The following is a 17,497-nucleotide window of genomic DNA, read 5'->3' on the forward strand; positions in this document are numbered from 1 at the left end:
AAAAATCTGTGGAAAGTATACATCTCAGCCTGCCACTCTTGTGCTTGAATCCTTAAGGGATCTGCAGCGCAACTCTGTGAAGACTCGCACGTCTTTATTTTTAACACACGGGTCTCTGTGTTCTAACCTTCTTCTAACTCTGCAGTACACATTCAACACCTATCACTCTTTAAAAGTACCACTCCAGCCAAACTCTATAGATGAACAAACCATGCTATACCTGTTCAGACCTCACCACTTCTTTGATGCTGCTCTTTTAGTGAGATGTGACGTTTTGGGCATCACTAGGACACTGTCCAAGTTTCCTCAACATAAATTTTGTTTTCCTCCATGTCCCTGAAAAACCTCTGTCAAGCAATTATTGCCATGTATTTTTTTTATGCTTGCCTGCCTCTCTGCTAGACTGCAAGGTCTTTGAGAGAAATCATCTTATTTTAAATATATTATTGTGACTAGAATAAAATTCTAGGAATTTCACAATAGGAGCTTGATATTCACTGACTGGATGATTTATTGACTAGCTAAGGGTGAAGTTTACTTTGAAGATATAAACAAAGCTGATTTGATTACTAAGGGAAGATGATGGAAGAGAGAGAAATAAAAGGTAAAACAGAGATTTTGATTTGGGTTTCTTGTCATTGAGCTTTAGTGGTAAAATTAAGAGAGAACTTGGGAGAATTTGCAAATCTGGATCAGTATGATGAGATACTTACTTTGACATATAAAGATAATAGCCATCAGTAAACTAAGATAAAGTGTAGAAATAAGAAGGCAAGACAGACAGATAGTACAGAGAATGGTACTAAGGTGCCTCTTGTCCACTCCAGCCTCCCCCTGCTTAGGAACTTGAGCAGAAGCATCTTAGTTTGTTTATTCATTCACTCAGTAGCTCATTCATTCAATCTACATAGAGTTGCTTTTTTGTGTTATGTCAGGTACTAAGTGTGAGATAGTAACTACAATGCCTCCTGTGGGCAGAGTTCTACCATTCTGTAACTGCAATCTGTGACTGGAGTTCTACCATTCTGTAACTATAATGCATCCTGTGGGTGAAGTTCTAATTTGACAAGAAAGATAAAAAGTTGTCAAAAAAAAACTATAAGAAGTACAGTATAAAAGAATGAGAGAGGTTGGAGAAATAGGTCAGTGGCTAAGAGAGATTACTGCTGTGGCAAAGGACTCAGGTTCAGTCCCCTGCACCCATGTGGCAGCCACTATGGCCTGCAGCTTTGGTTCCACTTCTGGCTTCTGCAGGCCCCTGCACACACATGGTGCAGATAAACACATGCAGGCACACACACCATATATACACACATAAAAGTAGTGAATAAGTAAGCTGTTGAGAAGAGCTGATATTGCACTGCGAGAGCCTCAAAAAGTGAGCAACACGTTTGGGCTTTGGAAGTCAGGAAACAATCATTGACCTTGACATGCAAGGGTGTGGATCATGATTGGCTAAGATCCCTAGTGCATTTCAGTTTGTTTGGTGGAAGAGAAAAAAAAAAAAACTAAAGTGAGATGAGTTTTTTAATATGGTTACAATGGTGACTAAAGTCTTTCCTAGGTAGTTATTTTAGTCTTACAATTGAAATGTTTAAAGTGGGGGCTTGAAGAGCTGGCTCAGCAGGTAAGATATGAATTTATAGATTCATTAACACAACAAAGCGCACTTATTGACTTTATATACGCCACTGAAGTTTTTAAAACACTTTTAGAACATATTATTGTATCAAAAGCACCAGAAAAGTTAATAGTAAGAAGAATATGACTTTGTGTTTTAAGGATGAGAGACCTGATGTTGTCTATGTTCTTGGTCTTTCTCATTTGTTTTGATTTGTTTTATTGTTTTGGAAACAGGAAAAATAAACCCAAATATGTATGATATGTTTCTTCAGCAATGTATAATCCTACCATGCCAGCATCCTTAAACTTCATTTTTCCTACGTGTCTTGTTTAGGAAGTAGGAATCATGTAACTTACTAAAGCTGTATTGACATACTCATCCATGTAAGGGCTGGGCAGATGGCTCAGTGGCTAAGAGCACTTGCTACTCTTGCAAAGGACCCAGATTTTGTTCCCAGCACCTACATGTTGGTTCACAACCAAGTGTGACTCCGTTCTATGGGACCTGACACCCTCTTGTGTCCTTGGTAAGCACCAGGCACTCACATGATCTGCATACATTCACGTTGGCAAGCACATATACACGTGAAATAAACATAAATAACTATTTTTAAAAGAAAAGAAAGCCATGTACACTGTATTTGAAAAAAAATAGGTGTCTCCTGTTCAGTGAAAGGGAGAATTCTTTCCAGGACAAGAGCTCTGCAGCAGCCTTTCATTTTCTGCCAGTTGACTAAAATCTTCAAACTGGGATTGCAAACTTGTCTCAATTATGGCTCTACCGACTGTGGAGATCTGTGTGTACATTTGTATATGGACGCAAACATCCTTCAGTAAGCCTTCCCGAGACACTCAATTTGGCAATCTGCTTTCAAGAATACTGTAACATCAACAAAAGCACATCCTCTGCTGGTCGCTGCAGAAAGTACGAGTGCCCAGTAAATAATCTCTGTTCTCCAGTAAACAGGGGAACACTGTATTTGTTGCTCCTGTGGTTTGTGCTGTTGCTTTGGCTATGGAATTAGGAATGCTGAAACCAGCTGTCACCCTGTTTTGCGTTACAGTCCCGGTAAGTGTGTAAAGGAAGCCTACTATTTGTGAAGTAGCTGTTGCCTTGACTCACTCCACTATGTCATATGTTTGTCTCTATAGGGGAAGCCAGCTTAGCAAGAAAAAGATGCATGGCTCTAGGCCATTCTGCTAGATGGCATTGTATCCACTAAATGGAGATTTTTATATACATATTTATTGTATTAACCATTCTGCTCTCTAGGCAGTGTTTAGTCAGCTGAGAAATGTTTATTGAGTTTGTATATTGGGCAAATTTTTTTGCATGTTACTGTTTGTAATATATTAAGCAGTAACTAGAAAACAAAATTAAGAAGACACAGTCTTCTCTGTACTAGGAATTTATAATCTTCTAGAAACATGTCCTCCACATGGAAAAAGTTAAAATCATAATTACCAGGAAACATATGATAAGTGCATAGCTACGGGTTTTAGAGAAGGCAATAGTCAGTGTGGCCATATTTCTTAGAGATTCACAGGTGAATTGGGAGTTGAGTTGAATGGGTTGGATTTAGTCAAGTGGAGATAAGAAAGGTTGTATAAAACAGTTATGGTAAAAGCACAGTATAGATGACAGAAAGAGATCTGTCCTTCTAAAAATGGGTAGGGAGCAGATACAAAATATAATAAACAAATAAATAAATAAATAAAGTGAGGTGTATGAATCCCAATAAAGCTGTAGAAAAGTGATGTGTGAGTGTGCATGTGTGTGCATGTGTGCATGTGTGTGCGTGTGTGTGCATGTGTGTATGTGTGTGCATGTGTGTATGCGAGCATGTGGGTTGATGAAAAACCTATAAGACTGTCTTCTTAATATCTTCATCATTGTGTAGTAAAGTATTTTAATACCTAAAATGTGTGTTGTTGTTGTAAGGCAGGTCTCCAGAACTTTTAAAAAATCCTCCTTGATTAAAGCAGCCCCTAAAGAACATCCCTTCATTATGTCAGTTCTAGGCAAGGCCAATTTACTGTGGGCTTCTATGACTTGTGTACTGTGTATACCTTATATAAGTTGAGTCCTGCAGTGTTTGCTGTTCTGTGACTGGCTAATTGCATTAGCATAAAGTCTTCAAGTTTCATCCATCTTGAAGCATATGATGAGTTCCTTTTTTAAAGCTAAAAAATTGCATAATTTGTACATAACACATTTTCTCTACTCACTAATCAATGGGCAATAGAGGAGCCAGACTCTTGGCTTTTATAAATAATGGGTCATCAAATATACATGTAGATCTGATAGCCCATTCACAATTCTTTTGAATATATACCCAAAAGTCGTCTGTCCACATTTTAGTGAGCTGTGTAGATCTTGGAAATTATACATTTTTATTTTAATGCATTATCAGCTATGTGGCTCACAGACATTTTCTCCCATTCTGTGGGCGCCTTTTCAGCCTACTGATCATTGTTTCTTGGTATGCAGGCTTTCAGTGAGAGATCATGTCACCTAACTATTTCTGCTTTTGATGCTTGTGCTTTGATGTCACATCCAACTGGTTACTGTCATCAGCACTGATCTGACACTTTCCCACATCTTCTATATGAACTATGGTTTGAGATATCATAATCACATATAATCCATTTAACCTTGTAGGGCATTAAAAGAGGGCTCAGTGTTATCCTGAAATAACCACTTTTCCCAAAACTTTGAAGAGACTGCCCTTTTCTCATTTTGCAGAGTCCTTACCAAGGCAGTGTTTACTGTTGAGTTTATTGTTGTGATTTTCTAGCCTATCGGCTTAAGTGTTGCGTGTCCTTACGGCAGTTTGCAGCTTGGTGATTTCGGCATCCTTGTGTGATATGTTTTAGGGCCAGGAAGCATGACAAACTCCAGCTTTGGTTTCTTTTCCAAGACTGTACTGTTGGGGTCCTTTGTGGCTCTGTATGAGTTTTAGGTTTTGTTTTGCTCCTGTTTGTATAAAAGACAACCCTGGGCTTTTATAATCAAGCCCCGGATGCACTGGTCACCTTCTGTGCGCTGGGCATTTGAGCAACACTATGTTTTCTGGCCCATCTGCACATGATGTCTTTTACTTTATCTGGGCATCTTTACAGGATCTTCTATTCTCTCTATGGCTTCACTGGAGTTGGGAGGTAGAAGTGGGTGAACTGTCCTTTGCCAACCACTGAACCAATCGCTGTCTCCAGGGATGCCAAATGAATTGGCTAAATTCACTCTCTGTTGCACATCTACCATTATACTCAGAGTTAGAGACATTTAACCTCAAGTTATGAGATCAAGAATAGAAACAAATGTTTCCTTGGGGAAAATTAAAGTGATTTTTTGCCATAAACATGTTAATGTGTTGGACTAACATAAAATGCATATCTTTCTTTCCACTCCCTAATACATCTTTTCTTTTTAAAAACAGGAAAAGTACATTAAAAATTGTGTCGCTAGCTTAAGTGTTGTAGTTTCTTGAGTGCTAATGTTTGTGTCAGAGACTTGCAAGGATGCACACTGAAGCTAACCAGCCATTTTCCATTTCTTATTTAATTAAAGCACAGTCAGGAAAGAGCAAGATCTACAGAAAGATCTCATGTGGTTTGTTGCTAATGAATTCTAAAACAAAAACTGCAAGTCACCAGGGCACATTTACTCTTCAACTCCATGTAATTATTTGCTGCAATTAAAATTGTATTTAAAAACTCTTTAATTATAATAAAAAACACTGTAACAAGTATATAAAATAAACTTCTTAGGAAGGTTTTACATAAAACTCTCCTGACACTGCACATTTCCAACAAAACTGCTAAGAAATGCCAAATTGAATAGATGTTGTATGGTGCTGGGTGAACTGAAAAATAATTTGTATATTTTGAACAAGGTTTCATTCAGAGAGAAATTGCTTTTTGACATGTTTTGTTGTTAACAAAAGAATTTAGTAGTCTTAAAAGTCCCAGTGATGAAGTTCACTAGATCTGCAAATTACCTGCCTCATACATGAATGAGGTGAAGGGCCCTCTATGCAAGGAATGAGTGTCCCAATCTACTTGTCTCCCAGCAGCCTCCTGAAATACTTTATATAATATGTATACTTAGTGTCAGAAAAAACTGTTGGGCCAATTGCTTTAAATAAGAAGAATTGTCCTAAAAGGTCTGAAAGTTAACAAATATCAAAGAATTGTTTGAACCTTCACATGTTGTGTAAGAGCAAATTTATTGCTTTTTTTCTTGGTCTTCTAGATAATTTGCGGGTTTTACTCAAGCCCCATCTCATCTCATTTTGATAATTCCCAGTGATAAACGAATGGTACCCAACAGTATTCCCACCTCTGTGGTAATGTTGGCCAATAAAAATATATAAATGTGTAATTTTCATCTTCTGTATTTGCATTGGTTTTATAGGGACACTTTGGAAGCAGAGGGCCTCCTGGGCCTCCAGGTCTCAAAGGAACTCAGGTACTGAGGAAATTAATGTCGAGTCAGCAATCTTTTAGTTGACATTTCTGGTTTGTTTTTTTTTTTTGTTTGTTTGTTTGTTTGTTTTTTTTATGACACTTCAGTCTTTACACGATAAAATGAATTTCCTGAATTTCCTCAGTGTGAACAGTTTTTGCTGTGAAGGATTTCAAGTTATTTATATTGGCATGTATGGGATTGGAATTTTGAATCATTTTACAGAGTTTTAAGCTCTTTGGTGGTTTATTTCAGTGGTCACCAATGGAATGTTGAATACTCGGGAACCAGAATGAAACTTATATGTGCTAGAATTCATATTTACTACTTGTGATTGTTTTATATTTGTGACTTAATAAATTATATTTAATTGACTTGTGAATTGAACAAAATGTCTGTTTATCAGATGTATAAGGCATGTGCTACTAAGGACGTGTAAACATGCTGCCAAGAGTGATAACCTAAACTAATACTACCAACTATTCATTTAAAGATGAAAGTCAGTGTGTTCCATCAATACATGAGTAATTGGAGCTTATTCGCCTTTTTTTTTTCTTGGAAAATAATGTGTGGAAGTTTGCAACTTTTGGTTATATTTATCTCCAGTCTCTTTCCACCATTCATTTTTTACTCTTAGAAGAATATGCCAGGTTTTCACATACTGTGGCATTATAGCTAATTTGACTCTAAGATGCTGGGGCTGTAGATGGTTTATAATACAGCGCTTGACAGTAAGCATCATTTGGGTAAGATCTAGTGTGCTTTGGAAGCTCCATTCAGATAGGAACAGGTGTGCTTTGTGTGTCTAGAGTCTCAGACAAAACTGAAGTTTAAAAATGTGTGCGTTTAGCCGGGTATGGCAGCACTGTCTATAATCCTATCACTTGCAAAGCTGAGGCAGGAGGATCACAACTTTGAGGTGAGACTCAACTACAGAAGAGACTCAGTCTTAAAATAAGAAGAAGGAAGAGGAGGAGGAGGTGGAGAGAGAGAAACTGGATGAATGAATTAAGTATCAAATAGGCCTACAGCACATTCTGCATAAGTGATTATTAAATATACAATAAATATGTGTGCTGATTTTCATCTGCTAAGAATAGAGTTGTGCTTCTGTGTAGACAAAAACTAGAAATTATACTCAATTATCTCAGAGATTCCTAAGTACCTTAATCTCTGCCACTCCTAATTTCCTGTATATGGCATGTGTGGTCCACCAATTTTAAAAAGCAATGGAGTAAATGTGGAATAATCTCCAAAATATTAAAACATGGAAGGATTTGATTCTAAAATATAAGAAAGTTATAGCAGGATTTTTGTTGTATCCCATAACAAGCTTCAAAGTTTAGAAAATGTACAATGGGTAAAGATTTCTATTTTTAAACACCATTTTAGGCAAGTATTTGTTCTGATTTATTTCTAAGGGAGAAGAAGGACCGATTGGACCCTTTGGAGAACTGGGATCAAGGGTAAGTAGCACAAAAGTGATTCCCTAAGTCCTAATAAGGTGGCGCCTGCCAGTAACTTGTTGGAAGGCAAGGAGATCCTGAGTGCAAGGTCTCCCTGGGCATAATAACAAGTTCCGAGCTAGCCTTGGGTATACAGTAAGACCTTGTCCTAATGGCAGGGCTTGCAAGGAAAAAAAGAAAGGGAGAAATGTTGTAAATTTTTATTACCTCAAAATATTTTAAAGGTTAAGATATTTAATTATAAAATTAAATTATATAATTATCAGTGGAAAAGAGAAACAACTTTTTGTTTCATGTTTGATGAAGGAAAATATAATATATACACTCTCAAAATTAATTAATTAATTAAAATATTTTCTGTACATGTTTGCCTTTAAAACAGCCATTTTGCAATACTTTAGATTATAATATTTTAATTAATAAGAAAAACCAATAGCTAGAACCATTATGATCCTAAAATCCCCTCAAATTAAAGTTAGCCGATGAATGGATTTCTCTAGAGAGATTTTTTTTCTGAGAGCTGAGGACTGACCCAGGACCTTGTACGTGCTAAGAATGGCTCTACCTCCCAGCTGAAATCCCTACCCATTGATTGTATTAGCAATTATTGCTTATCACTTTTCTCAGTGGCTTTATGGTCTTGGGAATTTATGAAAATTATTTGTATAGTTCCCAGTAATACCAAATAAAGTAATTTTAGGAATACTTCTGGAAAATTCTGACTTATCAATATGCCAGTATAGAAATTATAGAAAAGTAGTAGGTGGTCCCCCCTCCCAATTTTAATCAGATAGTACCATCTGGTGATATAGAAACTATTGTTTTCTAAGTTCTGCAAATAAATTTGAATGTTTTTTGTATGCATGACCAGAGCTTGCGATTTAAATTATTATGGTGTGTGTTCAACATTTAAGAGGCATTGCACGTGTGCAATGTGACAATGTCACAGAGTACACATCCTCAAGTTTTACTTTGTATTGAGTAAAACAACAATCCTTCACTCATGTCATTGGTTCCTTTGAACCAATGTCCCTTTTCATTTGAAAAGGGTCTTTTTTTTTTTTTGTAAGAAAGAGCATGTGATGGAAAAATTGTTATGTGAGCCTAATATAACTGATGTCATTTAATATTTGCTTTCCTGGAAAACAAGGGAACTCTTTAATGTTCTGTATTGTTTCACTCCTGTGCATTGAGGACAATTTAAGAACTAAGATGGCTTCAAGTATATCATGTGAACCATCCCTAATATTGAAAACTCTGTAACATAGTATATGAAAATAAGGTTTTAATATTACATTTTCAAAGCTAACTCCATCCTCCCCAAAACAAAACCCAAAACAAACCAAAACCAGTGTAGTAGCACATAAATGGGGCCAGAAGTCTTAGCCCATCACCACTGCCCACAATGGCTTGGTTCCAAAGATTATAAGTGTATTGGCTCCTGATTCCACTGATACTTATTACACTGCAGATTTAGTACAGTATTCTAGAGTGTCCAGTGCTGCTTAAATGGGCTGTGTGTTAAGAATTAAAAAGGAATACTTTCACTATGACACTTTCTAATCAGTTTTTAATAAAAATGGATTGCTGAAAAAATAGTCAATATCAGAAAAATGAAATTATTTCACTCTTAGTTAAATTTCTGGCCCTGTATTCAGGTGAAAGGCTCAATCTGGTCCAAGAGCAGGAGTAGTGTCAGGTCCAGGACCAGATGGATCTAGAAGGATGGAAAGATTGACAGGCAGGCTGCCAGGCCGGTTAGCTGTGTCAGCATCTGAGTACAGAGCCAAATGGAAGCCCAAGGGAAGGCTGGGAGTCCTCTGCTTGTCAGTCCTTGAGACACACACACACACACACACACACACACACACACACACACACACACACACACCAGTGCTGAGTGTGGGCTGGAGTGAGGCTGTTCCATCTCACTCCTGTTGGAAGTATCCGATGGGGTCCAACTAAGGAAGTTAAACCCTTTCCTTGCTCCAACATGATCTTACTTCCAATTACAAACTCTGATTCCCTAGCCAGCGTCTTCTTTCTCCTGCTTTCTCTTTCCAGTGCACAGTCTCCACTCTGAGGGTGCCCATGTCTACCTTGGTGCTTTCCCACTTGTTCTTTTTCTTCCTCATGACTGCACACACCTCACTGTCAGGCTTTCCAGACTTATCCTCTTTGCTACACTCTGAATTCTACTTTCTTGTCCATGCCTCATTTCTAAATTACTACTTTATAACTTTCTCCCTGTAGCTGTTTATTTCCATATTATTTTCATTCATCTCCTCCTCCTCCTCGTCCTCCTCCTCCTCCTCCTCCTCCTCCTCCTCCTCCTCCTCTTCCTCCTCCTCCTGCTCTTGAAGCAGAGTAGTCGTACACTGGTCTACCATTCATAGCATCTACTCAGTTTCCGGTCTTCCCTGTTTAATCTGCCTTTTGTCTTGTTGTGAGTGAACAGTCCAGCCATTGATCCTACTAAAGTCAGAATTTTTTTTCATTTCACTTTTCATTTCCTAATGCCCTTCAGTGATTCAGAGAATTCATCCAGTAATTCGTCCAAGTCTCTACTTCTGACACGAAGATTTTCTCTCTAGTGGACCATCCTTACAACACACAGGCCTACTATTCTTTCTTTCTAACAATCCTCACCACTCTCTTAGCAAGTCTATGTATCTTATAAATTGAAATATCACCACTAATGACTTCCAGAGCAATATCCTTGTTTCAGAACTTTCTACTTTGAACTCTGTGCATAGGCACCCAATAGCTATATTAACTAAAATGTTCAAAACTCAGCTTCTAATTTGCCATCCAGCCTATTCATAGGGTCCTTCTCATTTCAATTATTTAGTTACTCAAACTGAAATTATCTAATTTTCAATGCATAAACATAATCATCACCTCAAAAGAAAAACTGAGTGACCACGCCCAGAAACATAGATTCAGGTTACCTTAAGTTCCATGTTGCACTATAGTAGCAGTTTCATGAAGTTTGTATGGGAGCTGAAGAAAGAACAATTTAAAATTGCAAACCTTTGCAATTACATTTGTGGAAACATTGGTTAGACAGGTGGGTTCCAGAGAAGCAGGGGATTCACAGCTATGAGCCTCGGGTGTTCTCCGCCTTCCGGTTGGTGGGAGCTAGCTCTACAGAGAGCAGCATTCCAAAAGCCATGCCTAATAGTCACAGAGCTGTTAGGTCTCATACAGAGGAAGGCAATAAGTGGCTAATTAGGGGGACTGAAAACTGACCCCTGGCATTGTGGCTCTAGACCGCCACATTCCAAACTTGGCACAAACTCTGGCACTGTAATTGCTTAGTCTTCCTGGCAGGAAGCCCAGCTGCAGGTGCCCTAACCCCCAACCAGGAACTTTAGTTCACAGAGCTCAGAACTGACTCCTCTACTGCTCTTCTCCCGCATCCCCTATGTGAATCATAAACAATTCTTGAAGCTATGCCGTCATCAACCCGAGTCTTACCATTTCTCCCAGCTGCCTCTGTACAACCCTGGTCCACAGCGCGGCATCCCTCATTGGATTGTTGCAGTAGAATCCCATTTATACTCTACCCTTCTGTCCTTGCATCAAGGAGATCCTGTTAAACAGGCGTCATGTTGCATTTCTTCTCAAAGCTCACGTAAGGCTCCCTGCCTCACTCTGCCCAACTGTAACTTATAAGGCCTTATACGACCCAGTTTTCTGTTCCCCTATTCTCTTCTTGACTCCATCTTCTTGTTTCCATTTGAACCTCCATTTCTTCGGCCATATTAGCTCCTCGCAGTTGCTCCGGTAATCCACAGGGTCTTCTCAAGGTCCCTTCGCCTGTCCCTGGATTGTTGTTCCCTGTAATGTCCACATATTTGTTCCTTTTAAAAATCTGCACTCAACAAGCTGTCAGGTCTTTTGTAGTGGTCACTGGTACATTAGGAGTTGAGTTTCATGAAGGGCAAGCAATAAGGATCCCGTGTGTTCCTACACACATACTGCCCAGGTTTGTTAGCACCATTTGGTGCTGCTGCTGCTGCTGCTGCTGTGTGTGTGTGTGTGTGTGTGTGTGTGTGTGTGTGTGTGTGTGTGTGTTTATATTTGACATCTTTATGAAAATCTGGTGGCTGTATTTGATGGGCTTATATCTGCATCCTCAATCCTATTTTATAATTAATGTGTCTGTTTCTCTGACAATTCTGTGCAGTTTTCTTTAGTATCATACTGTAGTATAACTTGACATCTGGAGAGCTGATACTGTTTTGTTTTGTTTTGTTTTGTTTTAAATTGTTTAGGGTTGTTTTGGCTTTCCTGGGTCTTTAGAAATTTTTATATAGTTTTATATAAAATAAAAATAAATACATTTTATTTTCAATTAAAAAAAGTCTCTACTCAAGTTCTGCCTTCTTCCTGAGGTCTTCCTCCATTGAAACCCCACAAAAATTTTCAGTAAGACCCTCACAAGAGTTGATATCTCCCTTTCTCTGCTTAATTTGTTGCCCTTAATAACTGACATAGAATGTGTGCACATGCATATGTATATATGCATACGTACGCATGCACACATGTCATACATTTTAATTCTTTATCACCTCCACTGAAGTGTAAGTCCCATGAGGGCAGATGCACATCGTGTTCTCACCATCCTCACACCGAGAACTGTGCATGGTGTGTTCTCACCATCCTCACACCGAGAACTGTGCATGGCATGTTCTCACCATCCTCACACTGAGACTGTGCACGGCATGTTCTCACCATCCTCACACTGAGAACTGTGCACAGCATGTTCTCACCATCCTCACACCGAGAACTGTGCACGTCATGTTCTCACCATCCTCACACCGAGAACTGTGCATGGCATGTTCTCACCATCCTCACACTGAGACTAGCATGGCATGTTCTCACCATCCTCACACCAAGAACTGTGCACGGCATGTTCTCACCATCCTCACACCGAGGACTGTGCATGTCGTGTTCTCACCATCCTCATACCAAAAACTGTGCGCGGCATGTTCTCACCATCCTCACATTGAGAACTGTACACAGCATGTTCTCACCATCCTCACACCGAAAACTGTTCATGTCATGTTCTCACCGTCCTTACACTGAGAACTGTGCATGGCATATCGGAGACACTCACGTATCTGTAGTCTGAATGGCTAGTGAATGCAAGAAGAGATCATCAAATAATTTGAAGTTGTTCATTTCTTTGAACAGACAGCATTTCCTAAGCCTTAGGAAACCTTTAAAAGTGATGATTACTAAATATATTTTTATAGTTATCTTTCTTTCTTTCTTTCTTTTTTCTTTCAGGGAAAACCAGGTCGAAAAGGGTACATGGGTGAACCAGGGCCAGAAGGCTTGAAGGTAAAGTGCCTGATGTTTTTAATCAGTTTGAAAATACCAGTAAGAAGTTAAAAACTCTTCAAAGAGCAATTTAAAAGTCATGTAGCTCCACTTATATTTGTATAGATATACAATTTAGTAAAGAAATGCCAGGATGCCTTCTACAAATGACTGCAAGTGAGATACAATGTAATACAAAATAATAAACGTTTTGCAACAATAAACAAATATTAGGGTAAAATCTGTGGATTAGATACATGACAATAATATATGTTAATATCTCTTTACTAACCATGGGTTCTTTAAAAAGCAATTAACAGTGGGTCCAGCTGAGTCTGTTTCTTACAGTCACGGAGAAGCTCTGAAAGGCTGTGCTAGGCAGCCTTTGTTCCTTGTGTACTTCCACATTTTAGATGATCTTTACAACAACAAATACAAAACAGCACAAATATTCAATGTATGGAAGAGACCAGCTTATAGGGATTGTTAAATTTTCCAAACTTAGATTTTGCAACTCATAAAAGAGACAGAATTCATACCATATTTCCCAACTTAAGGCATGTTTCATATATACTGAACACGTAGGGTTTTTTTTTTTTTTCATGTTGTTAAATCCTACAAAAAGCTGGACGTCAAGTTTTTGATCAGTGAAGGAAGATGATTTAGAGCATTTTTAATGTTTCAACATGTTGATAGCTAAAACGTACCAGGAGAACGTGTGCCCAGCTTTCTCAAATTATATACAAAAGCTCCAGAAAGCTGCTTTAAAACCAGAAAGCATAAGCAATTCCTTTTCCTGGGATTAATCTCTAGCCTTCCAAATTGCACTAAAAATTTCAATGTTGAGTCATAATGTTAACAAAATGGCTATCTCAGCCATTAGTGAAAGAGTCACACTAGAAGCAGGTCACGCCTTTGGTGCTGAGGAGCCTGAAGAAGTCCCTCCATGACTCCTTAGCTGCCACTGCCCCCTGTGACCTGTGTGGGATTTCCTAGGAAACACTTAGGAGTTGGTGAAGGGTCACCAACTTCCACTCAACCCTAGTCTCTGTCTCTGTCTGTCTGTCTATCCATCTTTATGTCTGTTCTCTGTGCATCTCTGTCTTTCTCTCTTTCTGCCTTCCTTCCCTCCCTCTCGTCTCCTCTTCCCTTCCACCCCCCGCCCCTGCTTTTCTATGTCTATCCTTCCTTCGTCGCTTCTCTTTCTTCCCCTCTGTCATCTCTTCCCTTGTTCTCTTTCCTCACCCCATCTCTTCCTTCCCCTTCTCTCCTGCTTCCTTCCTGATCTCTCTTTCATACAAGACAAAGCTTCTCTTCCCCTTACCTTCTGACTCTCTAAATGTTAAAACAAGATTGCAAGGCATCTGCAAGCCACTTTCACCCTTTGCTGTCAAACAAACCTCCTGTTAGCAACAGAAGCTCATCTCCTTTTATGGGAAAAGACAAGTTTTGGACGAGGAAAGAAACAGAGTAGAAAACTAATTATTCATAGATTATCCTGCCATCAATTTCCAACAGACTTTCCAGAGATTTCCTTATCAGTAACTAATACTGTACCTTACGCTGTCTCGCTCTTGCCACTTATCTAAGTGTATACTGATTGGACAGGAAAAGTGTATAGACTATTCCCCATGGTGACTATCAGGTTTCAGTATGACTTTATAGACTTGTAACATGAAACACAGATGTGAGCCGTAGAGTAGAGTAAAGAGAACAAATAAGTTTCATTTTAATAATAGAGTTAATACAAGGCATACCAGGTCACCATTCCCATAACAATATCGGAAACATTATTAAGATACTTTATAGTCCTTATACAGTGATTTTTGAGATATGATATGTATTTTACACTTATATTGTCTATCAGTTCATACCAGCCGATGCCACATGTCACCAGCGGGCACCATATTGTTGGTATCTTAACATCTCTGTACCCTACACTTGAATGTCATTATTAATTTTAGTTTAAAATTTTTATCAAATTTTCTATAAAAAGAACTATAGATCCCTGTCACATCTACTGTGTGGTATCTCAAATTCAGTCTCTACCTGCTGTCAATGAATCCCTACCTTCTCTTACACAAGTTCCCCACCTGATGTGGCCCTTCCATGTCCCTACTCAACACCCCCTGCCTTCAGGCACAGCTCCACTGAGTCTCATAATCCACTATTTGGAATTATGAAGAATAGTTTGGGTCAATGCATATGTTTTACCTCACACCTATACCAGGCTGTGGAGCAGCATACCCAAGGCAGGTGCACCAAAAACCCATGTTCTAAAATGCAGGTGTTTTCCAATTAACTGGAAGAAATAAAAACCAAAGCCATAATTTAATTAGATTTGAAATTGGTGTCAACAAGTTCCTTTGTTTGACACAGGCAGCATGGTCTGTGGGACAGTATTTAAGATCATGATTTATGAGAGCCACTTCCAGTTAGAAAAAGGTTAAGCTTTGGTCAGTTTTTGATTATCATATGAAATTACCCTATCCTGTTTACTAAAATTTCAATGGCAAATTTTGCCTAGTATTCAACAAGACAATGTACTGAATGCTTTTTGAAAATCAAGCAATAATAAGTAAATTAGTCTTACACACACACACACACACACACACACACACACACACATTGGCATAAAGAAATGAGTGCCAAATAACACAGATTAGGTCAGATTTATTATTGAATATGTTGCAGACACCTGTGCGCTCACAGAGGTTGTGGACTACAAGATTTTGCGTCAGAAGTTATGACCGTGTCCCTCTCCAGCTCTGCTGACAGAGGCACCAGCTCTTGTCCTGAGAGTAGCTCTAGAACTATCTAGTGGGAAGTGCAGAATCCTGTGTGGCAAGGGCTTTCAGTATATTCTTAACATCTTTCATGGTGCCATTTATTTGTTTTAAAGATATTTTTATCTTTATTATTTCTATGTGTAGTGAGTACACACATGCCACGGTGTACAGGTGAAAGTCAGAGGACAACTTCCAGGATGTTGGCTCTTTCCTCCCACTCAGATCTTCAGGCTTGACTATGGATGTCTTTACTTTCCAAGTCATAGTGGGAAATAACACAGTAAAATATTTTATCTGCCTACGGGAATTTCTTGTAGTGTATATTGCCCACAAAGGCTAGAAGAGGGCATTGGATCCCACAGAGCTGGATTTACAGATGGTTGTGAGCTACCATGAGGGCACTGGACTCAAACCTGGGTCTTCTACAAGAACAGCCGGTGCTCTTAACTGTTGAGCCGTCTTCCCAGCCCAAAATATGTTTTTAAAAATACTGAAAGTAATGAATAGGGGAATGTGACGTCAATATGTAAATAATTACTGTTTGGATAAAACTGTGAAAAAAGACCATATTGAACAAAAGTACTATAAATAAGTTAGACTAACTGAAATTGCCTTTGCCTTTTTTTCTGTTACAACTAATTAACTTTGTGAAATTGAAACAAAAGTACTGTCATGGTTAATGTTGCTGACAAATAGTCACATTTGCAATTTTATATTCTTGACCAACAGGGAGAAGTAGGAGACCAAGGAGATATTGGGAAAATTGGTGAAACAGTAAGCTTGCTTTATCCTCTTACTTTTACTGTTCTCCATCTGTGTTTCTTAGGAATTATGTCACTGTGATCTGTTAGCTATTATTGTGTTAGTAAGACTTGGAGGAAAACTCACCCATTACAGACTTAGGCTCATGAGGGATGGTTCTATTGACAAATAAAAAAAACAACGATACAAAAGAGATATGGAGAAAAAGCAGCAATATTTTAATTAAATATAAACTATGTTTATGATCTCAGGAGCATTTCTTTTTAGTATTGGACATTCCATTTCAGTTCCATTAACTTCAGTCTAAAGTTGACATTTTAAGGAAGGAACGTAAATTTCCTTGGTATGGTAACAAATGTCTGTAGTTCCAGAACTCTGCATTTAGAGGCTGAGGCAGCGGATTTCTGAGTTCAAGAATGACCCGGTCTACATAATGAAACACTATCTCAAAGAATAAACAACCACAAAAAGATGATTTGATCATAAAAGAGTATGCGTTGGTAATCTGACTTCAGGTTTGAAGGGTAGGAATCAAACAAAAGCAGTGATGTGTCAAGTGCATAATTATTTTTATAAAATGCACTTGGTTTAGGTTTGCAGGACTGCTGTAGCAGAAAGCACCATATAATTTTGGGGGGTGCATTTTTTTTAAATTGTGCTGATGGGTGCAGTTCTCACAGCAGCCAGAAGAGGACAGCAGAGCTGGATTTACAGGCATTTGTGAACTGCCAGACAAGGGCACTGGGGTCTGAAACTGGGTCCTCTGCAAAAACATTATACACTGCTGAGTACCTCTCCAGCTCTGCATATGATATTTATGTTGTGTCTATTAAAAATATTTTAAACTTGCATTTATTTTCAACAATAAGGAAGAACATTGAAAATAATGTCTATGAGATTGGAGAGATGCCTCAGTCACAGTCACTATGTGTTTACTATGCAAACATAGGGACCTGAGTTTGGATCTTTAGGACCCGAGTAGAAACCAGCACTCTACAGTCTCAGAGCTGGGAGTTAAAAAACAGGTTCTGGGAGTTTGCTGGCCAGTCAGTCTAGTT

General features: G+C 38.6%; 1 protein-coding gene across 1 annotated transcript in view; it reads left to right on the forward strand.

Moving 5' to 3' along the window:
* Col24a1 (collagen type XXIV alpha 1 chain) overlaps positions 1 to 17,497 on the forward strand; it is a 266,714-nt gene that overhangs the window by 112,226 nt on the left and 136,991 nt on the right. The window contains exons 21-24 of the mRNA XM_051165699.1: positions 6,041 to 6,094; positions 7,513 to 7,557; positions 12,856 to 12,909; positions 16,407 to 16,451. Coding sequence (XP_051021656.1) covers positions 6,041 to 6,094; positions 7,513 to 7,557; positions 12,856 to 12,909; positions 16,407 to 16,451 — 198 coding nt within the window. The remainder of the gene's footprint in view (positions 1 to 6,040; positions 6,095 to 7,512; positions 7,558 to 12,855; positions 12,910 to 16,406; positions 16,452 to 17,497) is intronic.

This window comes from Acomys russatus, chromosome 23 (genome assembly GCF_903995435.1).
Source record: "Acomys russatus chromosome 23, mAcoRus1.1, whole genome shotgun sequence".
NCBI classification, from domain to species: Eukaryota; Metazoa; Chordata; class Mammalia; order Rodentia; family Muridae; genus Acomys; species Acomys russatus.